The sequence below is a fragment of the Podarcis bocagei genome, assembly GCF_964188305.1.
Source record: "Podarcis bocagei genome assembly, chromosome: Z".
Classification (NCBI taxonomy): Eukaryota; Metazoa; Chordata; class Lepidosauria; order Squamata; family Lacertidae; genus Podarcis; species Podarcis bocagei.
This window is the reverse complement of record NC_138140.1, coordinates 31397276-31418689: the sequence shown is the minus strand read 5'-3', so window position 1 is coordinate 31418689 and position 21414 is coordinate 31397276. Positions and strand designations below refer to the sequence as shown.

General features: G+C 44.0%; 1 protein-coding gene across 2 annotated transcripts; it reads right to left on the bottom strand.

Annotated features, from left to right (window-relative positions):
• Positions 1–5583: 5583 nt before the first annotated feature.
• Positions 5584–19530, bottom strand: LOC308579267 (uncharacterized protein). Of its 2 annotated transcripts, none has more exons than XM_081180181.1 (7): positions 19413–19529; positions 18799–18966; positions 16087–16254; positions 11769–11809; positions 9865–9980; positions 7126–8454; positions 5584–5749 (listed from the first exon to the last, which is right to left on the bottom strand). In XM_081180181.1, the coding sequence occupies exons 1-7, from the start codon at positions 19451–19453 to the stop codon at positions 5717–5719; spliced, it is 1896 nt and encodes a 631-aa protein (XP_081036307.1). In that variant the 5' UTR covers positions 19454–19529; the 3' UTR covers positions 5584–5716. The 2 variants fall into 2 exon arrangements, with proteins under 2 accessions (XP_081036307.1, XP_081036306.1); XM_081180180.1 differs by lacking the exon at positions 5584–5749 and adding an exon at positions 5957–6133 and having other exon boundaries at positions 19413–19530.
• Positions 19531–21414: the final 1884 nt, after the last annotated feature.

Sequence of the window (21414 nt, the reverse complement as noted above, 5' to 3'; positions counted from 1 at the left end):
TTTTCTGGTCATCCCACTATGGACTGTGTCATAACCTAGTACCTAAAGGTGGTTGGGAGGCTGCAACCACTTCCTCCAAGGGGGGAAAAAGCAGCTTTATTGCAAAGGGGAGACTCTCCTGCCCCCATCCATTGGCCAGAGGACCAGCAGCTTCTCTTAAAGGTGTGTCATAGCTCAATGGAATAACATCTGCTTTGCACACAAAAGGTTCATTCTCAGGCAGACAGTGCTTGGAATATCCCCTGATTGAAAATCTGGTGAAACACTGCTTGCCAATGTAGATAATACAGAGTTAGATGAACTGATAAAGCAGATTCCTGTGTTCCTATACAGGGAGTTTGGTTTCCCCTCCCCTCCCCTAGCAAACTAGCAGAGTCCAATGGTACAGTTGTCCTAGGACTGCAGAGCTGAAGGACAGCATGCTCTGGTCTCAGCCAGGGGACCAAGGGCCACTGGAAAGCTGTTCCCCTGTCTCCCAGAAAGGTCATCATGGCATGGGGGTAAATAATCCATTGGCCCATGAAGGAGCCCCAGCAATGGCCTTGTTTCCACCAAATCCTATTGGAAAGAAGACTTACAATAAGTTAGCTAGTGAGAAGCAGTGTCCGGGTTTGCACTGTTCTTCCTGCCTTCGAAACCCTTTTTCTTTTGTGCCTTGCCTTTTTGGACTGTATGCTTGAGGGCAGGAACTTTTCTATTACTGATTGCTGCAAGCCACTCTGGTAACCTTATTTTAAGTCGCACTCCTGAGTTTCTATACCCTTTTAATCAGTAGTTCTCAAACAATGGGAAAACACCACTGAGGGAGGGGTGAAAGACACTTATCCCAACCCCACCCCTCCAAAATGAAGGATGAGGAAAGATTCAGATACTTTTTCCTGTTAGAAAATGAGGCTTAGCATTGCAGCTGCTGAAGCTGCTTTGCTGCTAACTGCCGAAGCTGCAAAGAGGCAGTGAACATGGACGATTCGGCCACATCCCTGCTCCTGCCTCCTTGTATGGCTAGCTATTTGAGGAGGGAGATTATTACCTTTCATGTGTTACACAAGTAAAGGTGATTCATGCTTTGCCAGTGGTGGATCGTACTATAAGGCAGAAAGAGGCAACCACCGCATAAAAAGAAAATTTGCTGTTCCTTACTACAATACAGTCTAAGGCCATATCCCTATCATTTCTTTAAAGTACTATTATACCACTTTGACAGTGATGACTTCCCCGAAATAATCCTGGGAATTATAAAGGTGCGGAGAGTTGTTGTTGTTGTTTAGTCGTGTCCAACTCTTCATGACCCCATGGACCAGAGCACGCCAGGCACCCCTGTCTTCCACTGCCTCCCGCAGTTTGGTCAGACTCATGTTTGTAGCTTCAAGAACACTATCCAACCATCTTGTCCTCTGTCGTCCCCTTCTCCTTGTGCCCTCCATCTTCCCCAACATCAGGGTCTTTTCCAGGGAGTCTTCTCTTCTCATGAGGTGGCCAAAGTATTGGAGCCTCAGCTTCAGGATCTGTCCTTCCAGTGAGCACTCAGGGCTCATTTCCTTCAGAATGGATAGGTTTGATCTTCTTGCAGTCCATGGGACTCTCCAGAGTCTCCTCCAGCACCATAATTCAAAAGCATCAATTCTTCAGTGATCAGCCTTCTTTATGGTCCAGCTCTCACTTCCATACATCACTACTGGGAAAACCATAGCTTTAGGAGACCCCTGTTGCTCTCCAGAGCTACAACCTCAAGAGGTCCCTTGGAAGAGGGATTAGGAGTCTCCTAACAACAACTCTCAGTGCCCTTAAAGTTCCAAGGATTCTTTGGAGGAGCCAAAACTGATGGTTTAAATGCATAGTACAGATGTGACCTAACTTTTAAAAGTGCTTCTGTGTGGAAAAAACAGAGGTTCAACTGCAGCCTTATATCCATCATTTATTCTCTAAATTATCATATACAAAAATCAGGAATAAGCTCTGTAGTAATTTGTTAAACTTTCATGATTTCCCAGGAAATTACCAAATTTCTCTTTGGAAGTTTTTTTTTTTTTAATGTGTCAAGCGGGAGGTCATGACTGAATTGAAGTATACTGTTATAGAACTTCAAACTAGCATCTTTTGAAAGATTTGTAGTGGCTGGAAGTTCCTAGCAAATTCCTTACCGAAACTGATGCAAGCTTTGTCTCAGATTTTTTTCATGCAAATCACTCTGTTAAGTGCTGGAGGCCAAATTAATATTTAAGAATTTGTTGGCATTTATTACTTTGCATCACTTCCACAAACACATTCTGAGCCTTGGGCAGTTGGGTATTTAATTCTTTTAAGGTAGCTCAATGAAGTACGGAGCAGGGTTTCAACGGGGAGGGGGGGTATAATAAAAAAGGACTTTTCATAGATTTCATAGTATTGTGGAATTGGAAGGGACACTGAGGGTCATCTTGTCCAACCTCCTGCAACGTAGGAATCTTGACCACAGCTGTCCCTGGGTGGCTCGAAACCCAAGCCTTCGGGTTAACAACCAGATACATAGACCCACTGCACCATGAGGCTTAAATAACAGTAAATCTTCATCATCATCATGGATGTGTAAATGGCCTTTGTTTCACTTACTTCAAAAATACACATTTTTTTTTTTAAAAATACTCATGGATTTTAATTTAAATTAACAATGAGTCAATTCAAGCATTATTTATACAAGCCCTGCTGTATCATTCTAATGGCCCTTCTGGTCCATCATCCTGTTCAACTAGTCCAGCCTCCTAAACAAATGGATGCCTCTGGGAAGCCTGCAAAGAGGACATGAGTGCAAGAGCACTCTTCCTGCTTGTGATCCCCAGAAACCAGTATTCAGAGACATGCTTGCCCCAACACTGGAAGGTGAGCATACCCACTATGGCTAGTAGCCATTTAGGGGATGTGGGTGGTGCTGTGGTCTAAACCACTAAGCCTCTTGGGCTTGCTGATCAGAAGGTCAGCGGTTTGAATGCCTGGGACAGGGTGAGCTCCTGTTGCTCTGTCCCAGCTCCTGCCAACCTAGCAGTTCAAAAGCATACCAGTGCAAGTAGATAAATAGGTACTGGTAAACGGCGTTTCCATGCACTTTGGTTTCCGTCATGGTATTCTGTTGCTCCAGAAGTGGTTTAGTCATGCTGGTCACATGACCTAGAAAGCTGTCTGTGGACAAGCGCCAGCTCCCTCGGCCTGAAAGTGAGATGAGCGCCGCAACCCCAGAGTCGCCTTTGACTGGACTTAACCATCCAGGGGTCCTTAACTTTTTTTCCTTTAGTCATTTGTAGCCTAATTCTCCATGAATGTGTCTAGCTGCATCTTGCAGGAGGGAATTTAATACTTTAACTATGTACTGTGTGAAGTATTTCCTTTGGTCTGCCCTGAATCTTCTGAAACTCATTAAAAAAGATTTGGAAATATGGGGGAAGGTGAAACTATCATTTTTAGGAAGGATTTCAGCCTTAAAGATGAATATCTTACATTTGTTCTTGTTCCAAACAATACCAGTAACAAATAGCACTAGCTGTTTTAGGGAATGTCAAAGAGATATTTCAAGATTTGTCTGGCAGGGGGGGAAGTAAAGAATAAAGTATAAAATTTTGATAGATACTAAAGACAGAGGTGGCTTTGCACTGCCAGACTTTCGATCGTATTATGAGGCAGCCTGCTGAACCTTCTGAAACTCTGCTTCATTGGATGCCACAGAGATCTAGTGTTATGAGGGGGGGGGAACACCCCTCTATACACTTTCTCCCATCATGGTTACTTTTTTTACTCCTCTATCATGTCTTTCCTCCCACCACACAACTACTTACACATTTTCTAAATGAAAGAGCTCCAGATGTTATAACTGTTGTGCATAAGGGAGTTGCTCCAACCCCTTGCTGCCTCCCTTTAAAAAATCTTTTCAGTACAATAATGGTAGAGGGCCTTGCCATCATGGCTAGCAGCAACCCACAGCCTTTCCCTCCATGAAAATGTCTACCTCTCCCCACTAAAGCTGCCCTGGCTGCTGACTATTATGGGAGCAAATTCCATTGTTTCACAGTGTGGAAGGTGAGTAGAAAAAACTTTGTCCTATCCACTTATTTCACAACATGCATAATCTTACACATGTACTTTGCGTGTGTGTCCCCCCCCCCCCCCAGCCAGTGTGGACTGGTCCGTTAGTGTGAATGAGGCACTGGCCCAGCAAACTCAGTCTGCCCTCAGCCAGCCTCCTTCCTTAAACCAACCAGGGGGGTGACTCTGACTATCACTGTTAGTCCCCCTGCCCTACTAGTCCCAAGGGGCATCATCCACCTCTGTTCCAAATAGTGTGCATTTCAAGAATGTTTGCATTGTCTCCTAGTCCACTGCATTTTGCTCTTTCAGGCCTCATTACAAACTGATTCTATGCCATAGCCATATTGATAAAGATAAAACAAAACAAAAACACTTTATATGTGTTATAACCCTGTGACACCAGATGGCACTGTGGATTACCGTCTTTCACCAACGGGATTTCCCTTCATGAAGTCTACAACGTGTTTAACTGAATCGCTTTTTTGATGTGTCTGGATCTAGCCTCTGTTTCTTAAGATGATGGTATCCTTTCCAAACATCATGGAGGGAAATCCTGAGTTTGATTTATAAACAGGTTTCTGCATTGCTAGAGTTATTTAAATCAACCGCCACCTTCTCCCAAGACTAAAAATGTGTTCAATCACATTAACTGCTGAAGCTATATTGTCACATTTGTCCCAAAGCCAGGATGGACACACTGCATTTATTTCTTATATGCCTATCTTGACACCACATTTCTGTCAGTCTGTTCTGATGGTGTACTTGGCCAAATTGGAGTACTGCTCTAGTACACGTTGTAATGAGTGGTCTTTGCTAGAAAGCCAGAACTCGCAGAGAAATGTGTTGTTAAGTTGGCAGACTGTATCAGAGTGAGAAAAATATGAGGAAGTGCCCATGATGTGATACCCGCATTCCAGGGGAAAGGTAGTTCACACTAGCATTTCTCCATCTGACACATTGATTCAAAGGATCCACTTTGGGAGCATGAAGTGATTTGTACCATAGTTCCTACAAAGACATGCTGTACACAGGGAATGGTGCAGAAGTGGCTGGTTTGGGGGGAAACCTCAAAAGCTACATTCCAATATCTGAAGTTGCAGCTGGCTGCCTTTACCACCACCCTGCCCTGCCCTGGCAAGCTGCAGTGGCAACTGGCAAAATGACAAAGCAGTAACCTCCAACCTCATATGGTATGTCTGCTGGGAAAAGGCAAGGAACCAAACGTGTTGTTTTTCTAAAGACTCAGTCTGCTCTTAACCTTTGTGAGAGCAAGCTGCATACTTGGAGCTGTCCATGGTCCTGCAACTTCTGGGCTGTCTTCTTCTGAGGATTCTGGTATCAGATGCAGAATCTTAGAGTAGGAAGTGACCCCAAGGGTCATCTAGGCCAACGCTTTGCAATGCATATTGCAATCTTTTGCCCAATGTGGGGCGTGAATCCACGACCCTGAAATTAAGAGTCTCATGCTCTACAGACTGAGCATGAACAAGGCAATTACCAAGTTATGCCAATAAACTCACTACTCACAGGTTGTTGGTGGATATGTTTTATTTGTTAGCTTTTAATAAAAGGAAGAGCTATTCCTTGATACCAGCTGCTGCATAAAGAATCCCCAGAGAAGTGTTGTGGTAGAACTGAAAAAATCATTCCTCCTTTCTTTTTATTAAAGGAATTTTTGAACCCATTTTGCTCCAGGCTGGAATGAGGAAGATAGAAGGCATGAGAATGGAATTAATAACAACAAGAAGATTTATAAATTATTCTGCAGAAAGAAAAATGCAAGTTTTGCCACCTTATACACATACAAGAATGCATTTCTGCACACAGTTATCTGCGAGTAGTGCCTTCGGAGGGCCACTTTCAGGTAGTAGATGGGGCCAGAAACAAAAGTGGGCAGAGGAGAGAAAAAAGTGAATGTTACCTTTGTCTACTAGTCTAAACGTACTCATGCACCCATCTCTGTTCTCCACCCAGACAAGCAAGAAGCATGCCAGGTACAGGCAGGAGTCCAAAGGGTGGGCAGAGGAGCCAGGGGACCAGGAGGATGATCAAGGGGAACAGGCCAGTGATTTGTGGGGTTCTGTACCACCCATGCAGCAGAGGGAAAAAGAAGAGTCAGAAATGGGAGAAAAAGAGGCAGGGAAGAGTTACAGGAAGGCACAGAGACAGATGCAGAGAGAGCTAGGCCATTAGAATCTCCTCTGCTTCTTCCCTTGCTGTCTCCAAGGACAAGGTGGGGTTTAAAGGGACAGGAGCAGCTGGAGCTGCAGTACAGGAGGTCACCAGCTGCTGGCATCACAACAGTGGGTAGTATGTGTGCTGAAAGGGGCATGTTTGCATAGTTGCTCCAGATATCTGGGTCAGAGCACAAGCCTGAAGAAGGAGATGCCTCGCTAGCTATTTAGCAGGAGCAGTGCATATATTTTTTGCACCTTAGAAGCTGATGTAGTTGAGTGCTTTGACACTAAAGAACCAAACGTCCAATCACATGTCCTCATTGTGGGTTGTGTATCAAGGCATCATCAGAGTTCAAGGATGTAGTCTAGCCAGGCAAAATGACTTAAGGAGGGTACACAGCAGCACAGTTGCAGAGTGTGGCTTAGGGAAAATCCTGAGGGCCAGATAGAGAGGCTGAAGGGGTGTGCGCACATTGCCATTTCAGGCTTGAGGTTCTCAATCCCTTCATTGCATCCATAGAAACAAACTCCTGTTTCAGCCATTTCATGCTGGAGTGTCTCTCTGAGGAAACCTCTATATAACTAAGCTATTTCACAAGAATGTCAGATGTAAGAATGAGCAAGATAGGTAGGATTCTACTAGTTTGCTCAGTATGATTACATTCACTCCTGTTTTCTAATGCTTCGGCCAATGAACACTTGTAATTTACAAGCAATGTTGCAGCTTTTTTAACTTTAGACTACCTGTATTGAAGTTCTGATTGTGGTGCACCCAATATTCCCTCTTCCCTATGGTATAATATTTGACTGCCTTACACCAACTATTTGACCTCATTACACCAACATTTCTGACTTATGTTTTCATGAGATACGAAGAAAAATAGAAACAACTTACTAGGCGTGCAGCTTTCACCTCCGCCAGAGATCCTGTTGGAATTCTGGTGAAGAAAGATTTGTGCACCGCTGTGTATTTCTCAGTATCTTTGGGAGAAGTGGTGGGTGATTTGAGTGGTGTTTTCTCAGGTGTTGGACGAGGCAAGCTGCTGTCAGCTGTAGGTGACATTTCCTCACTTCTGAAATGAGTAGTGGCAACATTTTGGGATGGTGTACTTGCTCTGGCAAACATACGTGCCCGCTTCTGAGATCTGAGAGAGGTAGTGAGAGCAGAAGCTGCCTCTGTGTTCAATTGATCTGGTGGTGGTGGCAAATTTCTGGGTGGTGATCTGGGCGCTGAATCAGGAGGCACCATGCCAGGTGGTGATGTGGGCACTGTGGGCTGAGATGTCAGAGGTGGAATTTCTTGATCTCCAGAATTAGTAGTGTGAGACTCAGGAAAAGGTGTTTCTGAAGCTGCAACGGTGGAAACTTTGCCTTCTTCTTTTCCCTTTCCAAAACGTTTCCTGGCATCATTTAGTGTTGGCTTAAAAGCTCTGGCAAACAAAGGTGTGCGCCTCTGAGATCTGAGCGATGTGGTAGTTGCAGAACTCAGCTCTGTTTCATCAGTGGCTGATGTTCTCTCAGAGGTTGAACTGTCATTAGTCACAGGTGAAATTTCCTTACTTCTAAAATGAGTCATTGAATGCTTTGGAGGAGGCTTGGTGCTGTTTATCTCTTGTGGTGTATGGATGGAAACAGATTTTCCAGGCTGCATTTTTTCCACTGATGATTTCAAAATCCCTTTGGGTGATTTTGACTGTTCCCCATCATCACTTGGTGATGGCGCAGCAGATGTTTGAGGGGTTATGTCTGATGGAGATACCATCAGTGTGGTATCTTTCTTATCTTTGATTCTTTTCCTACGTTTAGTTGCTGAAGGGGAAATGGGTGGTGGTGATTTTGGTGGTGGTGGTGGTGGTGATGGTGATTCCACAGTGGTCTGGGCTGATACACTGCTGTGGTGTGATATTTCTTCATTTTCAGGTGTAACTGTTATATTATCAGCTGCATCTACCTTGGTATGATCACCTGCATGTTCCTTAGTATCTGATACAGCTGCCTTCTTTTTCTTCCAACAGGGCAACTTGTGCCAGAATTTCTTTTTCTCCTCTGACTTGCTTGGATCTGCTTTCTCGGAGTTCTCTAAGGCTTGGTTCTGGCTTGGTTCTAGAGATGGTTCTAGAGATGGTTCATCAGATTCACCTGGAGCAATTGGCTTGGGTGGTTCAGTGGTGGGGATCTTAAAGTCTACTTGTACATGTGCAGGTGCTAGTGGTACGTTAACTCGCTGAAAGGCAACAATCAAATTGCACGTTAGTAATTGTGACATAGAGAGAGTGGGATTGAGATAAGGAGAGAATCCATGGACAGCTGCAGACCCTCCAACTCTCTCATACCTCCTTCATTTCTCATGGTAGAAAACTCTACTCTAGCTGCACAAAGCTATACTGCATTCATTAATTTGCAGTGGCACATCTGGGGCTTCAAGAAAACCAAGATGTTCATTCTTTTATTCTTTTGGCTAAAGATATGCTTCAAAAAACCTCTCGTAACTGCTGTACAATCTGTTATAAAAATGAGCTTCATCAGCATGAGAAGTGGCAGACACTGCAGAACAAGGCACCTTACTGCCTATGGGTGTGCATCAGTACAGATGTACATCAGGGGCAAGATGCACCCATCTCCACAACTTAGAGATTTAACTTCCATAGATCAGGGGTACAGGGATTTAACCACTGTTTTTATCTAGCAAATCACACAAACAATATTTTAACAAAGCATCCCCAAAAGCCAGTGTTATATCAGTGGAAGGGGAGAACGAGAGCTGTCCTTAGAGAATTGGCACAGTTGACATGTGTGTGATGTATAAATCTGGCAGCAAGGTTGGTGATCTCATGTGACTTGGACCCACACAAGAAGAACTATAGGGAAGGAGGAAGACTTTCATATATTGGAGGCCCAAGGGAGAATTTTTGGCTCTGGACTTTTTGATTGTAATACATACTGTATGTGTTGCTTCACTTAGTTCAAAATGTGGCAAGTTACCCTTCTGGTGTCCTCTTCACCAGCTTGGATCTTTGTTGAGTTTCTCCAACATGAAAGGCCATTGCTAAGGGTTGAAAGGATGCACACAACCCATCTGGGCTTATATAATGTGAGTGTAGTTTTAATTGTAACCATTTTTATACAGCTACTGTGGACTACAATGCCCACAATGCAGTGCATTCTCACAAAAAAGCACATGTCAAAACATCCAGTCTGCAGAATATGAAATATATACATTGAAATGTCACAGGCCAGGTGGATTTTATATTGAACTTCCTGGCTCTGTAAGCAAATTTCACCATGCTATTCTGTTGTCTGTTTTGTACCTTTCAGGGTTTTTTGTAGATCACTGCCTTAATGGCTGGGGGCCCTTGGCCCTTCAGGTCCTGCTCCTATCAGACTTAGCCAGCATGGTCAGTGGTCATGGATGACAGGAGTTGTAGTCCAACAACATCCATAAGAGCAAAGGTTCCTCAACTATGTTGTAGCAGATATGACACATACCCACATGGCTTTGACAACATCTAAAATACTTGAATACTAAACTAAAATAGAGTTTTGTCTTTATTGATTTCAATGCATTTCCCCCTCCTGATATTGTACTTTATTAAAAATTCTTGTCTTATTAATTGCCTGGAGGAATGCTGCTTACCTTTAAAGCAGAAGGCCTTGATCTTGCTTTGGTACCAGGTCGTACTGGCTTTGGAAAGTCCAGAGGAAACCTTAGGCTGACTCGTGGCTTTAGTATGGCATTATAGCACTCGATATCTGAAATATAGATAGAAATAAGAAAGGCCTTTGAGGAAGGGGGGAACCCAACAACACAATGGTAAAGAGTGGTTTCTATGAATTCACCTATGAGTTCAGTTCTTAACAGATGCTTAAAAGGACAGCATAAGAGTAGCCCTACTGAATCAGGTCAATGGTGATTTAGACCACCATCTTGTTCTCACAGTGGCCAACTTATGTGGAGCCCAAAGGCAGGACCTGAGCACCGCAGCCCTCTCCCCACTTGTGAGGAACTAGCACTGTGAGCAACTGGCATTCAGAGGCATATTGCCTCCAACCGTGCAGGCGCAACATAGTCATAATGGCTAGTAGTGCCATTGGTAGCTTTCTCACCCTGAATTGTCTAATCCTCTATTGCAGTGTTTCTCAAACTTTCTTCTCTGGGCCACACTTTCTGAATAAGAGTTTGCTCATGCCGCACTGAATTTTTTTATTGCTACGAAATGCATTGGAGAACAGAAGGCAACAATTCCTAGCAGTGTTTTGATTTATAATGCAGAATACAGCTACTTTATAATATGATCATGGGACACCCAGAAAGCATAAAACAATGCAGCTAACATAATATTTTGGGAATGGTTCCTGTTCTTATTTATTTATCAGACTTACATATTCCGCCCTTCATCGCAAAATCTCAGGGCGGTTCACAAGATAAGAATTCAAGGTAAGGCAAAAATAAATCATTAGTAATGAAAACAACAAAACAACCCCCTCTGGCCACCACGCTCTCATGGGGAAGGTTATATACCTGTTCAGGTCTGTCTAGCAAGATATGATCTTTCAGGTTATATGTATGTTTGGATGCATTGATCTGAGAGTCTGGCTCCACCTACTGCTGGGTTGAAACAGTTTCCCACCTTTGCTTTAAATCCCATATTCACTGAATGCTGTGAGGAAATGCCAGATTCATTTCCCTAAACTGCAAGTGGGAAATAATAAACAGCTTATTTCCATAAATCTTCACTGGGCTCCTGAGAATAAATACAAGTGCTGACAGTCAGCTGGAGATATTGGTAGGGTGGGCTGTGTGTCTTAATGAGTCTGGTCTCAATGCTGTTGGACTACAACTTGCAGCAGCCCAAATCAGTGGGCTAATTTCCAGGGAAGATGGGAGATGTAGTCCAAAAGATCTGGAGGGCACTGGATTGGGGAATACAGTGGTACCTCGGGTTACATACGGTTGAGGTTACATACGTTTCAGGTTACAGACTCCGCTAACCCAGAAATATTACCTCGGCTTAAGAACTTTGCTTCAGGATGAGAATAGAAATCATGCTCCAGCGGCGCAGTGGCAGCAGGAGGCCCAATTAGATAAAGTGGTGCTTCAGGTTAAGAACAGTTTCAGGTTAAGAACAGACCTCCAGAACGAATTAAGTTCTTAACCTGAGGTACCACTGTACTCGTCTAAATACAGTGGTACCTTGGGTTACATACGCTTCAGGTTACATACGCTTCAGGTTACAGACTCCGCTAACCCAGAAATAGTGCTTCAGGTTAAGAACTTTGCTTCAGGATAAGAACAGAAATCGTGCTCCAGCGGCGCAGCTGCAGCAGGAGGCCCCATTAGCTAAAGTAGTGCTTCAGGTTAAGAACAGTTTCAGGTTAAGAACGGACCTCCGGAACGAATTAAGTACTTAACCCGAGGTACCACTGTAGTCAGAATTTCTCTACCACTCCCTCTCTATCCTACAAGATAACACAATAAGAACATTTCTTAAGTGTGTGCCCTGCCCTGCAAAGCAAACTCTCTGATGTTCACCTTCATACCTGGAATGTATTTTTCATAAAGTGGAGATCCTCTATATTTACTACAAGAGAAAAACAACAACAGAGAGAGGCATTGTCATATAGACTGTTTTACCAATTCTAAATACATTATCCTTTTTCAGTTTTAAAATATTATTATTATTAACAGGTACAAGGTAAAAAGGTTAAGGTAAAGGAGCCCTGGCCTGGACAGTTAAGTCCAGCGGAATTCAACTTTGGGATGTGGTGCTCACCTCGCTTTCAGGCTGAGGGAGCCGCAGTTTGTCTACAGACGGCTTTCTGGGTCATGTGGCCAGCATGACTAAACCGCTTCTGGTACACCATGACAGAAGCCAGAGGGCATGGAAACGCCATTTACCTTTCCGCTGCAGCGGTACCTATTTATCTACTTGCACTGGCATGCTTTTGAACTGCGATAAGTGTATGCCTTAGAACAGGCTTCCTCATCCTTGGCCCTCCAGATGTTCTGAGACTACAATTCCCAGCATCCCTGACCACTGGTCCTGCTAGCTAGGGATCATGGGAGTTGTAGGCCAAAAACATCTGGAGGGCCAAGGTTGAGGAAGCCTGCCTTAGAATGACCTTCATTTGGGAACTGAATAGATATAGAATGATTGAGTTATGTTCTTAAACAATAATATTGTTATAATTTATTTCTTATATCCCACTCATCTGACTGGGTTACCTCAGCCAATCTGAGTGACTTCCAACAAAATATAAAAGAACACAAGAAAACGTCAAACATTAAAAGCTTCCTGAAACAGGGTTACCTTCAGATGTCTATGAAAAGTCAAATAAATGAGTGCTTATCTCTACAAAGGTTCAGTGAGATTGTCTCTTTTCTGTAGTAGAAGTTTACGAATTCTGTCTGCCACCTCGACCCCCCACCCCCATCATCCTAATTATCTACTGTTTCAACACTCATCCTGGTAACCAAAACAGAAGTCAGGTGGGATTTATTCTAAAGACCTGGTTGTATGCAAAATTCCTTTAGATGCCTCGGAGCCTGCGGCAAGTTGAATAGAGAAGAAATTACTTATTTGGTGTACATATTCCAGAACATCAGTGTGTCTAGGCATGAGTCATTTAGATAAGTGAAAACAAAATAAGCACCTATTGGCCATTTGAAATGAAAATACAATTAAAGGCTGCAAGGTCTGGTTCATATTTACTACTGCGATACTATTAGCTGGAGAAATATTTAATAATGTTATGGTCATGCAATGAGGACAGATTCCCCCCCCCCAGGCATTTGTTCAGCTGATAGTTAAAGCTGGGGTGTTTTTTTTTGGTTTTTTTAAGGAGCACTGATAGCTAGAAGATGCTTTCTAAAATGGCCATTGATGATTGGTTACTGCTAGCTATCAAGCATGCCTCAATTGGTTGGGGCCTGGAACCCTGAGATTTATTTGTTTATTTGCAGCTGGCTGAAAGGAGGAGTTTCAACATGGTTTGCTTTTGTGGAACTGATACTATGATACAGATAAGCACCATCTATTCTGATAGCCACTCCCCCTGCCCCCCGCTCAATCTTATATTTGTAAATGGATATTACAAGGCAGCGTAAGTCTCTTTTGCTCTCTCCTCAGGAGGAAATTAATCTGGTGCTTGAAACTTTGCTTACATCTTCCCCCTTGCTAGTGGCAGCACTGAGACTAAGAAGCTGACCCCCGACCCCCAGCTGTGCTGACAGCTGTTAGGAAACCCATATTCCCCTCCCAGAGCTACATACAATCCCCAGAGTTTCCTGGGAAGAGGGACTGGCTGTTAAACCACTTGGCAAACTGTAGCCCTATGAGGGGAACAGGGGTCTCCTAACAACCCTCAGACCCTAACAAACTACAGTTCCCAGGATTCATTGGGGGAAGTCCATGATGACTTCAAGTGGTTACAGGGTGATGGGGCCTAATACATACCCTCCAACATTTCTCTGATGAAAATATAGACGTCGCATTCCATAATGATAATTTTACTACTTATACTACACACATCTTGTTGGGTTGCCCAGCACTCTGGGCAGCTTCCAACATATATAAAAACCAAAGAAAACATAAAAAACCCTTCACTATACAGAATTGCCTTCAGGGCTTGGATACTGTATCTCCAAACCCTCCAACATTTCTCCAATGAAAATCCTATGGGACATCCTAAGGAAAAGCAGGACATTCCGGGATCAAATCAGAAACCAAGATGGCTTCTCTAAATCAGGGACATCCCTGGAAAATAGGGACACTTGGAGGGTTTGCTAATATATAATGTATGCTGGCAAGGTTGTACTGTTAGATAGTTATAAAACAGCTGCAGGGAACTTCTTTCAATGCAAAGGAAACATTTTGTCATCATCAACCCTGCAGGTGACACATGCTGGTGGTGGGAATGACCAAAGGGAGCAACAAATGTGAATCTTGCCACTGTACAATAGGCTGCTTTCTTCACACTTACCGGCCTCTCTCTCTGTACCATCCAGGCAAGGAAGAGACAATGTCAGAGTTCCAGGATGCATTCTAGCCAGGCAAAAATGCTCAAGGAAGGTATGAAGAAGGGGCAGTGAGGGGTGTGGCCTGAGGAGAGTCTCAAGGGCCAAATAGAAATGCTTGTAGGGCCACATTTGATCCCCCAGGCCTGAGGTTTCCAACCCCTGTAATAAAATACTAAATTTCCCATTTTCAGCTTCTCTTATTTCCACTGCATTCATCAGCATATTTTGTTTGGGTGGGGGAGCAAAGTTAGGATGGAGGATTACAACTCTGGTGGGACCAACGGAACTGATAGAAAGAGCTGAAGAATGATTTTTGTTACTTTCATAATTCTTCCCCCCCCAAAAAAAAACAACAACTTTGAAATGATTTTTCTCAACAGCTTTTAAAACATTTGAAAAGGCGTCTGTCTTTTCCCCCTCTTTTTGTGGCCTTGTTTCGTTTCTTCCCTTGTTAATTAAACCATTCATCCAAAACAGGCATGGAAGAGAAAGATCTAATTTATGGACCTAGCCCAGTGAAAAGAAACAAAATTGAAGAATAAGCTGGACTGTTTAGAGGATTTATTACAACTGTGGTTGAAAGCCTTTTGAATAAGCTTGAGTGGGAGACCTGCAAAATGTGGCAACTTAATATTGCATCAAGGAGATGAGGGTAATGAGCTGGATCCTTGAAACAGAGGTAGGAGCAATTATTTGAGTTGCAAAGCTTCCTCTGGCATACAGATGATCCTATTCTGCATTACTAAGACCACAATAAGAGTATGCAGGATCAGGCCAGTGGCACATCTAGTCCAGCATGCTGTTCTCAATGGTGGCCAATCAGATGCTTGTTAGCATTGATTATGATAAATCACATGGCCCTGGAAGGGTGGGGAGAAGTTTGTGCAGGATTCACTTTTACTAACCCGCTGAAAATGTCGCATTTCAATAGCACTGGATAAAAACAGGGTGGAGAATTTCAGGTGCAACTATGGATCCAGTTGTGAGATGGATAGATAGATAGATAGATAGATAGATAGATAGATATGATGAAAACTATGAAAGCAGCAATAACAATATTTCCAATCCACTCCCTTTAATATTAATATTGTTACTATTAATATAAACAAACCACAGTTCCTAGGGGCTTTTGAGGAAACCAATGACTGGTTCAAGTGGTATGAATGCTGCTTTGAATGCAATGTGCAGATAGGGGCCTCATTTTAAATGTGTGCCTGTTTATGAAGCTCATCTCCAACATCTGTCCCATGGGGTGATGCAGGTAATTCACTCCACCCTATGAGTCACCATTTTGTACCTGGCTCTGGTTCTGGTCTGCTCAAAAATAAAATAAAAATAAAAATCCCTGAGGTAGTTCCTGCAAAATCAGTTTTTCTGCCCGACCCTGAATGGATTGCAGGTGGGAGCAGGTTGCACATGAGTGCACATGCATTGCCTTTTAAATAAATAAATCTGGAAACTCCACTTGTCTCAATCCAGCATCACTTCTTTCTTAGGACAAATATTTCTATATCCAGTGCATAGCTCAAAATGTGCAACATAATGGCTTTCCCAGTTCAAGGCAAACAAGCTGAGGAAGCTGAGTTCATATCCTTTGGGGCAGTGGTCATTGCTGCCTATTGGGACTGGCAGGACAGAAGGCATGGAGGCCAACAGTAGGTGGCGCCAGAGTCAATGACAGCCAGAATCACCCTATGACTTTCTGTAAGTAAAGGTGCAGATTGGGGGGTGGGCAGCAAACTGAATGTGATGGGGGAGAAGGAAATGATCCTGGAATTGCTTTGTGAATTTATGCCCTGTTAACAGCTGTAATTGGGGCTGGATCATAACTTGGATTACCTGACATGCTGGTCTACCTCGGATGTCTGCTCTAAGTTCTTGGCTGGAAGGTGTTTGGCATTGGCTGGAACATTCTGGACATTGGCTGGAAGATGGTGAGTCTTGGCTGGAAGGTGGCGAGTATTAGCTGCCTCTGAATGAACTTTCTGGTTGTTTGCAGGTGTTTGACTGAAAAGACATTGAGAGAGGGTTAGGGATGTGCATGCTCGCCCCAACCCCCTCAACATTCCCAGCAGCCTCAAGCATTGAGCAGAAGGTCCAGAGGAGGAGGATTTTCATGTGCATCTGAAAGAGAATCCACCCCACAATTGATAATTCGCAATTGTGTGGGCTTTCCAGTCCTGGGGACGAGTCCTTGCTTGTTGCACTCCTTACATACTTCTACACATTCAAACGGGGGGGGGGGGGCTCCAAATGCTGTTGGATTCCAACTCTCTCAGAAAGCATGGATGATAATCATGGATGATGGGGGTCGTCGCACAAAAGCATTGGGAATGGGGCATTGCTCCTCCATCCTTGCACCAAAAAAGCAACAACAACCCAAAAACGTTGGTGCCCTAATGTCATGTGTGAAGCACCTTTTACTAGATCTATTACAGGGGTCAAAAAACTTTTTCATCAGGGGGGCCGGTCCACTGCCCCTCACACCTTGTGGGGGGGGCTGGACTATATTTTGAAAAAATAAATAAATGAAGGAATTCCTATGCCCCACAAATAACCCAGAGATGCATTTTAAATAAAAGGACACATTCTACTCATGTAAAAACACGCTGATTCCTGGACTGCCCGCACACCGGATTTAGAAGGCGACTGGGCCAGATCCGGCCCCCGGGCCTTATTTTGCCTACCCATGATCTATAAAAAAAACCTCTTCATTTCTTGGGCAGATTATACTTTGACAACAATTCAGGACCAGCTTTGCTCAAGAAAGGATGGTTGGTTTTGTTTTTTTAAATTATCTCCATTAGAGCCATTTTTCCTGACTACAGCGGTAACTCGGGTTACAGACGCTTCAGGTTACAGACTCCACTAACTCAGAAATATTGCCTTGGGTTAAGAACTTTGCTTCAGGATGAGAACAGAAATTGGGCAGCAGCGGGAGGCCCCATTAGCTAAAGTGGTGCTTCAGGTTAAGAACAGCTTCAGGTTAAGAACAGACCTCCAGAATGAATTAAGTTCTTAACGCGAGGTACCACTGTACTTCAGAGTGAGACAGCAAAGTTTCTTTCATTGGCCTGGCTGAGATCAAATACTATCTGGTTCTTCTCCTCCCATAAGTGCCTGCAGCAACAACTACACTTGTAACAGTATGAAAGAGCTAGTACCTGACCTTTCTGATCTGCATCTTCCTTACCTCATTCTATTTTATCTGTATCCTGACTCTTTAGATGATAATCCACCCTGGCCCCATTAGCACTCTTAACACAGTAGCATACCACTTTAAACAGCTGAGCTTCCCCTGAAGACTCTTGGGGACTGTTGTTCTCAGAGTTGTTCACCAGTCAATTCCTTATCCCAGAGAACTCAGAGAACTTTAGCCGTGTGAAGGGAATAGGGGCCTCCTAACAACTCTTAGCATCCTTAGCAAATTACAGTTCCTAGGATTCTTTGGGGGAATGCATGATTGCTGAAAGTGGTATGATAATGCTTTAAATATATAGTACAGAAGAGACATATTATAAAGCATCAAGCTCCTGAATGTGTTAGCAGACAGGCAAACAATATCTCTTTCTTTCTATCTGTCTGTCTAGACAGGTGCATAGCGTGATAATGTTTAGTCAACTACTGAAGAAATTTTTGCTTAGGAAGGCTTTATCTGCAGTGCACCCAGTCACTTATGGAATATCAATTTTACATCTGATGATTTTTTTTCTGGAGTTTGCTGGTATGCTTTCGTTGTTTTGAGAGCTTGTTGAATTGATTTTATTGCTTTTAGAGCTTGCATTTTTGTGTTTTGTTTTGTTCGATCATATATACTGCTTCAATGGCTTTATACAGTGGGAAAGTCTATAAATTTGCATAATTACCTACCCAAGGATTGGAAACATGGTGGCCTCCAGATGTTAGACTACAATTCCCATCAGCCTTAGTGGTAATTGCTGCCCATCAAGACTGACAGGGAGAAGGCACAAAGCCTAACAGTAGGTGGAACCAGAGTCTATGACAGTCAAAGTCACCCCTTGAACAAAGAGGAAGCCGGTGGAGGCAGAGCCCCATTCACCCAAATCTATTTAGCATGATTATTTTTTCAAAGCATGTGCAAAAGAACAGCCGTGAGAAGAGGCATGTGATCAGATTCAGTTCTAAGATCTGCAGACAGGAAGGGTAACCCTTCACCCACTGCTGTGGTGCTTCTGAAGTTTTACCTCCTGTAATTGCTACTTAATCCAGATGGGAAGCTGCCAATGGCATTGAAGGCAGCATTCTCTTAAGAGTGATTAGAGCTTTGGAGTGGAGAGGATTTTCACTGAGATTGCAACATGGGTGAAAGGGTTAACCCTCCTTCCTAGGCACTGTAGACCTGTTGCTGTAATTGTCATAGTTGTTCTTATTGTTGTTGTTAATCCAACCCTTCAAATGCATACTTGCTCCTTTCATTTACTCCTGCAGGCAGAAATGTGGAGATGGTAATGATCTTGGAGTTGTTTTGCGAGACTGTGCAAAACACCCTGTTAACAGCTGTGCCTGGGGCTGGAACATAACTTGGCTTACCTGACCTGCTGGTCTGCCTTGGGTGTCTGCTCTAAACTCTTGGCTGGAACCTTCTGGGCATTGGCTGGAATGTTCTGGGCATTGGCTGGAAGATGGTGAGTTTTGGCTGGAAGGTGGTGGGTACTGGCTCCCTCTGAATGGACTTTCCAGTTCCTTGCATGCCTTTGCCTGAAAAGACATTGAGAGAAGATTAGTGATGTGCATGCTACCCACCCATAACATTCTCATTGGCTACAGCTTCAGGTTTTGGTTTATGTATTCATCTGAATGAGCTTAGAATCCTCCCCACAATTGGGAATCCCAATTGCATGGGCTTTCCAGTTGTGGGGAGGAGTCCCTGCATGTTCAATTGAACACCCAAATAATACTTTTTCAAACCCTCCAAGGACATAGTAACCAGGCCGATGCATACCTCTCTGTGCTCCTTACATCCACCTGTGCTCTTTGAACACCTAAACAGGCCTTATAATCTTACTTGTATACTGAACTGGGCACTATACATGGGAATAATAAACTCCATGTGGACTGACACCTTGTCTAGATTTTATTGGTGTTTCCATGTAGAGGATTATCCACATTTCAGAATGATGCCCCGAAGTGCAAGATTATTTCACCTCGCGTGCTTGTTCCTTCTAGCCAGACCGGGGGAATTCATTTTTCTGTTTCAGGCATTTCCTTCCCTTTTTGTTGAAGATTCATATTGTGAAGTCATCCTGAAGAAGCCTGAGCAGGAGATGCTGCTGCTGATGTCATAAAGAGATAGAGAAAATGAATGAAGGGGAAGGTTGAGATTCCATTTGGTACAACCCAGATACCATGCTAAGAGGTAGTTCAAGTTAAATTTTACTTACACTCTTTTTTCCTTGTGACTCTTGGTCTTGATATTCTGTGGTGGTTTAGTAGAACATCTGTTGCAGCTCTCCAAAGGTTAACAGCACATTGCCTCAAGTCATGGGATCCTGCAGATGGGTTTTGGACCTGGGTGACTTGCTGCAAGTCTTAACTGTTGAATGACAGGAATAGGAAGTGGTTGGGTTACTGCCAAAAGGTTATGCTGTGCTACATAGGTGGATGGTCTCTGGCTGTTGTAGGAAAGTAATTGGCCTGATGGATCAGACAAAGTTCCTTCAGGTTCAATATCCTGTTTCCCATGGTGGCCATAAAGATGCCTTAATGAAGGCAACTGCTGCCTCTCAAAGTCTGCTCACTCTACTGCAGAATACCCAGATTATCCCTTTCAGTCAAACAGCAGCTTGAATCACAGGTGCAGGTTGTGTTTGCTCCTACTGTTATAAAAGGGCTCAGTTTCAGCTTGTTCCTTGCTGGAGCAGCTCAACAGTTCTGTGTTCCTAGAATCCTGCCTGAACTTTACTTTGACTTGTTTCCAGCCTAACTCCACCCAGCTTCACACTCAGTTTGATCCTTTCCTTGTGCTGTGCTGTAGAGCAGGACACCCGGTCCCACCTATGACTTTCACGTGCATTCCCTCAAGTTGCCAGCATGCTCTCATCCCTATTAAATGTCCCTTGAAGAGAAGTGAGGGATTATGCCTAGCTCTGGTGCTGGAGTGCATTTCTGGGGATTTGATTTAAGGTAGTAGCTTCATTTGTGGGAGCACTATTGTCCTGCTTTTTTTTTTACTGCAGAGGAGCCCACAGAACCAAGCCAAAAGATAGATTGGTGGTCACAGCACCATGGAGAGCTCCCAGTGAGCTATTTGTTCTGAAGGGGGTTAGAAGATACAGTGGTGCCTCGCAAGACGAAATTAATTCATTCTGCGAGTTTTTTCGTCTTGTGAATTTTTCGTCTTGCGAAGCACGGTTTCCCATAGGAATGCGGTTTTAAGAAAAAGGAAACAAACTTGCAAGACGTTTTCGTCTTGCGAAGCAAGCCCATAGGGAAATTCGTCTTGCGAAGCAACTCAAAAAACGAAAAACTCTTTCGTCTTGCGAGTTTTTCGTCTTGCGAGGCATTCGTCTTGCGAGGTACCACTGTAATTGAATTGGTTAGGACCTGAGTCAGAGATTACAGTCTGTGGAGGCTGGCTTACCAACTTTGATTCTTCTTCAGCCAGTTCCTGCCCCCCCCCCCCGACTTAAAGGTAAAGCGACTCCTTACCATTAGGTCCAGTTGTGGACGACTCTGGGGTTGTGGCCTCATCTCACTTTACTGGCTGAGGGAGCCGGCATACAGCTTCTGGGTCATGTGGCCAGCATGACTAAGCCGCTTCTGGCTAACCAGAGCAGGGCACAGAAACACCATTTACCTTCCCGCTGGAGTGGTACCTATTTATGTACTTGCACTGCGTGTATGCTGGTTCTGGGGGGGGGGGGTGTTACCGTGAGGCATGGTCAGAGTCCGGTCCTGGGCCAAGGGTCTGGAGACTGTCCACCAAGGGCGAAGCGGGGTCCAAAGCAAGAAGCCGGGCGTGGTCGGGAACTCTGGAAAAACAGGTCTGGGTGCTGGCAGAAACAGGTTTCCAACGCCGTCGTTGCTCCCGCAACCTGGGACTGGGCTGACTGGCCTTTATCTCCTCTGAGGCCAGGGGCGGTCCCGGCCCACAGGTGACCCGCCTCTCCTGGCCTTAAAGCGAGCACTCCTCCTGAGAGAACCCAG

What these genes read in the sequence shown, in the direction of transcription:
- LOC308579267 (XM_081180180.1), bottom strand. Translation starts at nt 19,453, where the DNA reads ATGAATTCCCCCGGTCTGGCTAGAAGGAACAAGCACGCGAG. An exon ending in AGAAGGAACAAGCACGCGAG is followed by an intron (nt 18,967 to 19,412) that starts GTGAAATAATCT and finishes ATGTCTTTTCAG; the next exon opens with GCAAAGGCATGCAAGGAACT. An exon ending in CAAGGCCTTCTGCTTTAAAG is followed by an intron (nt 8,455 to 9,864) that starts GTAAGCAGCATT and finishes GTTGCCTTTCAG; the next exon opens with CGAGTTAACGTACCACTAGC.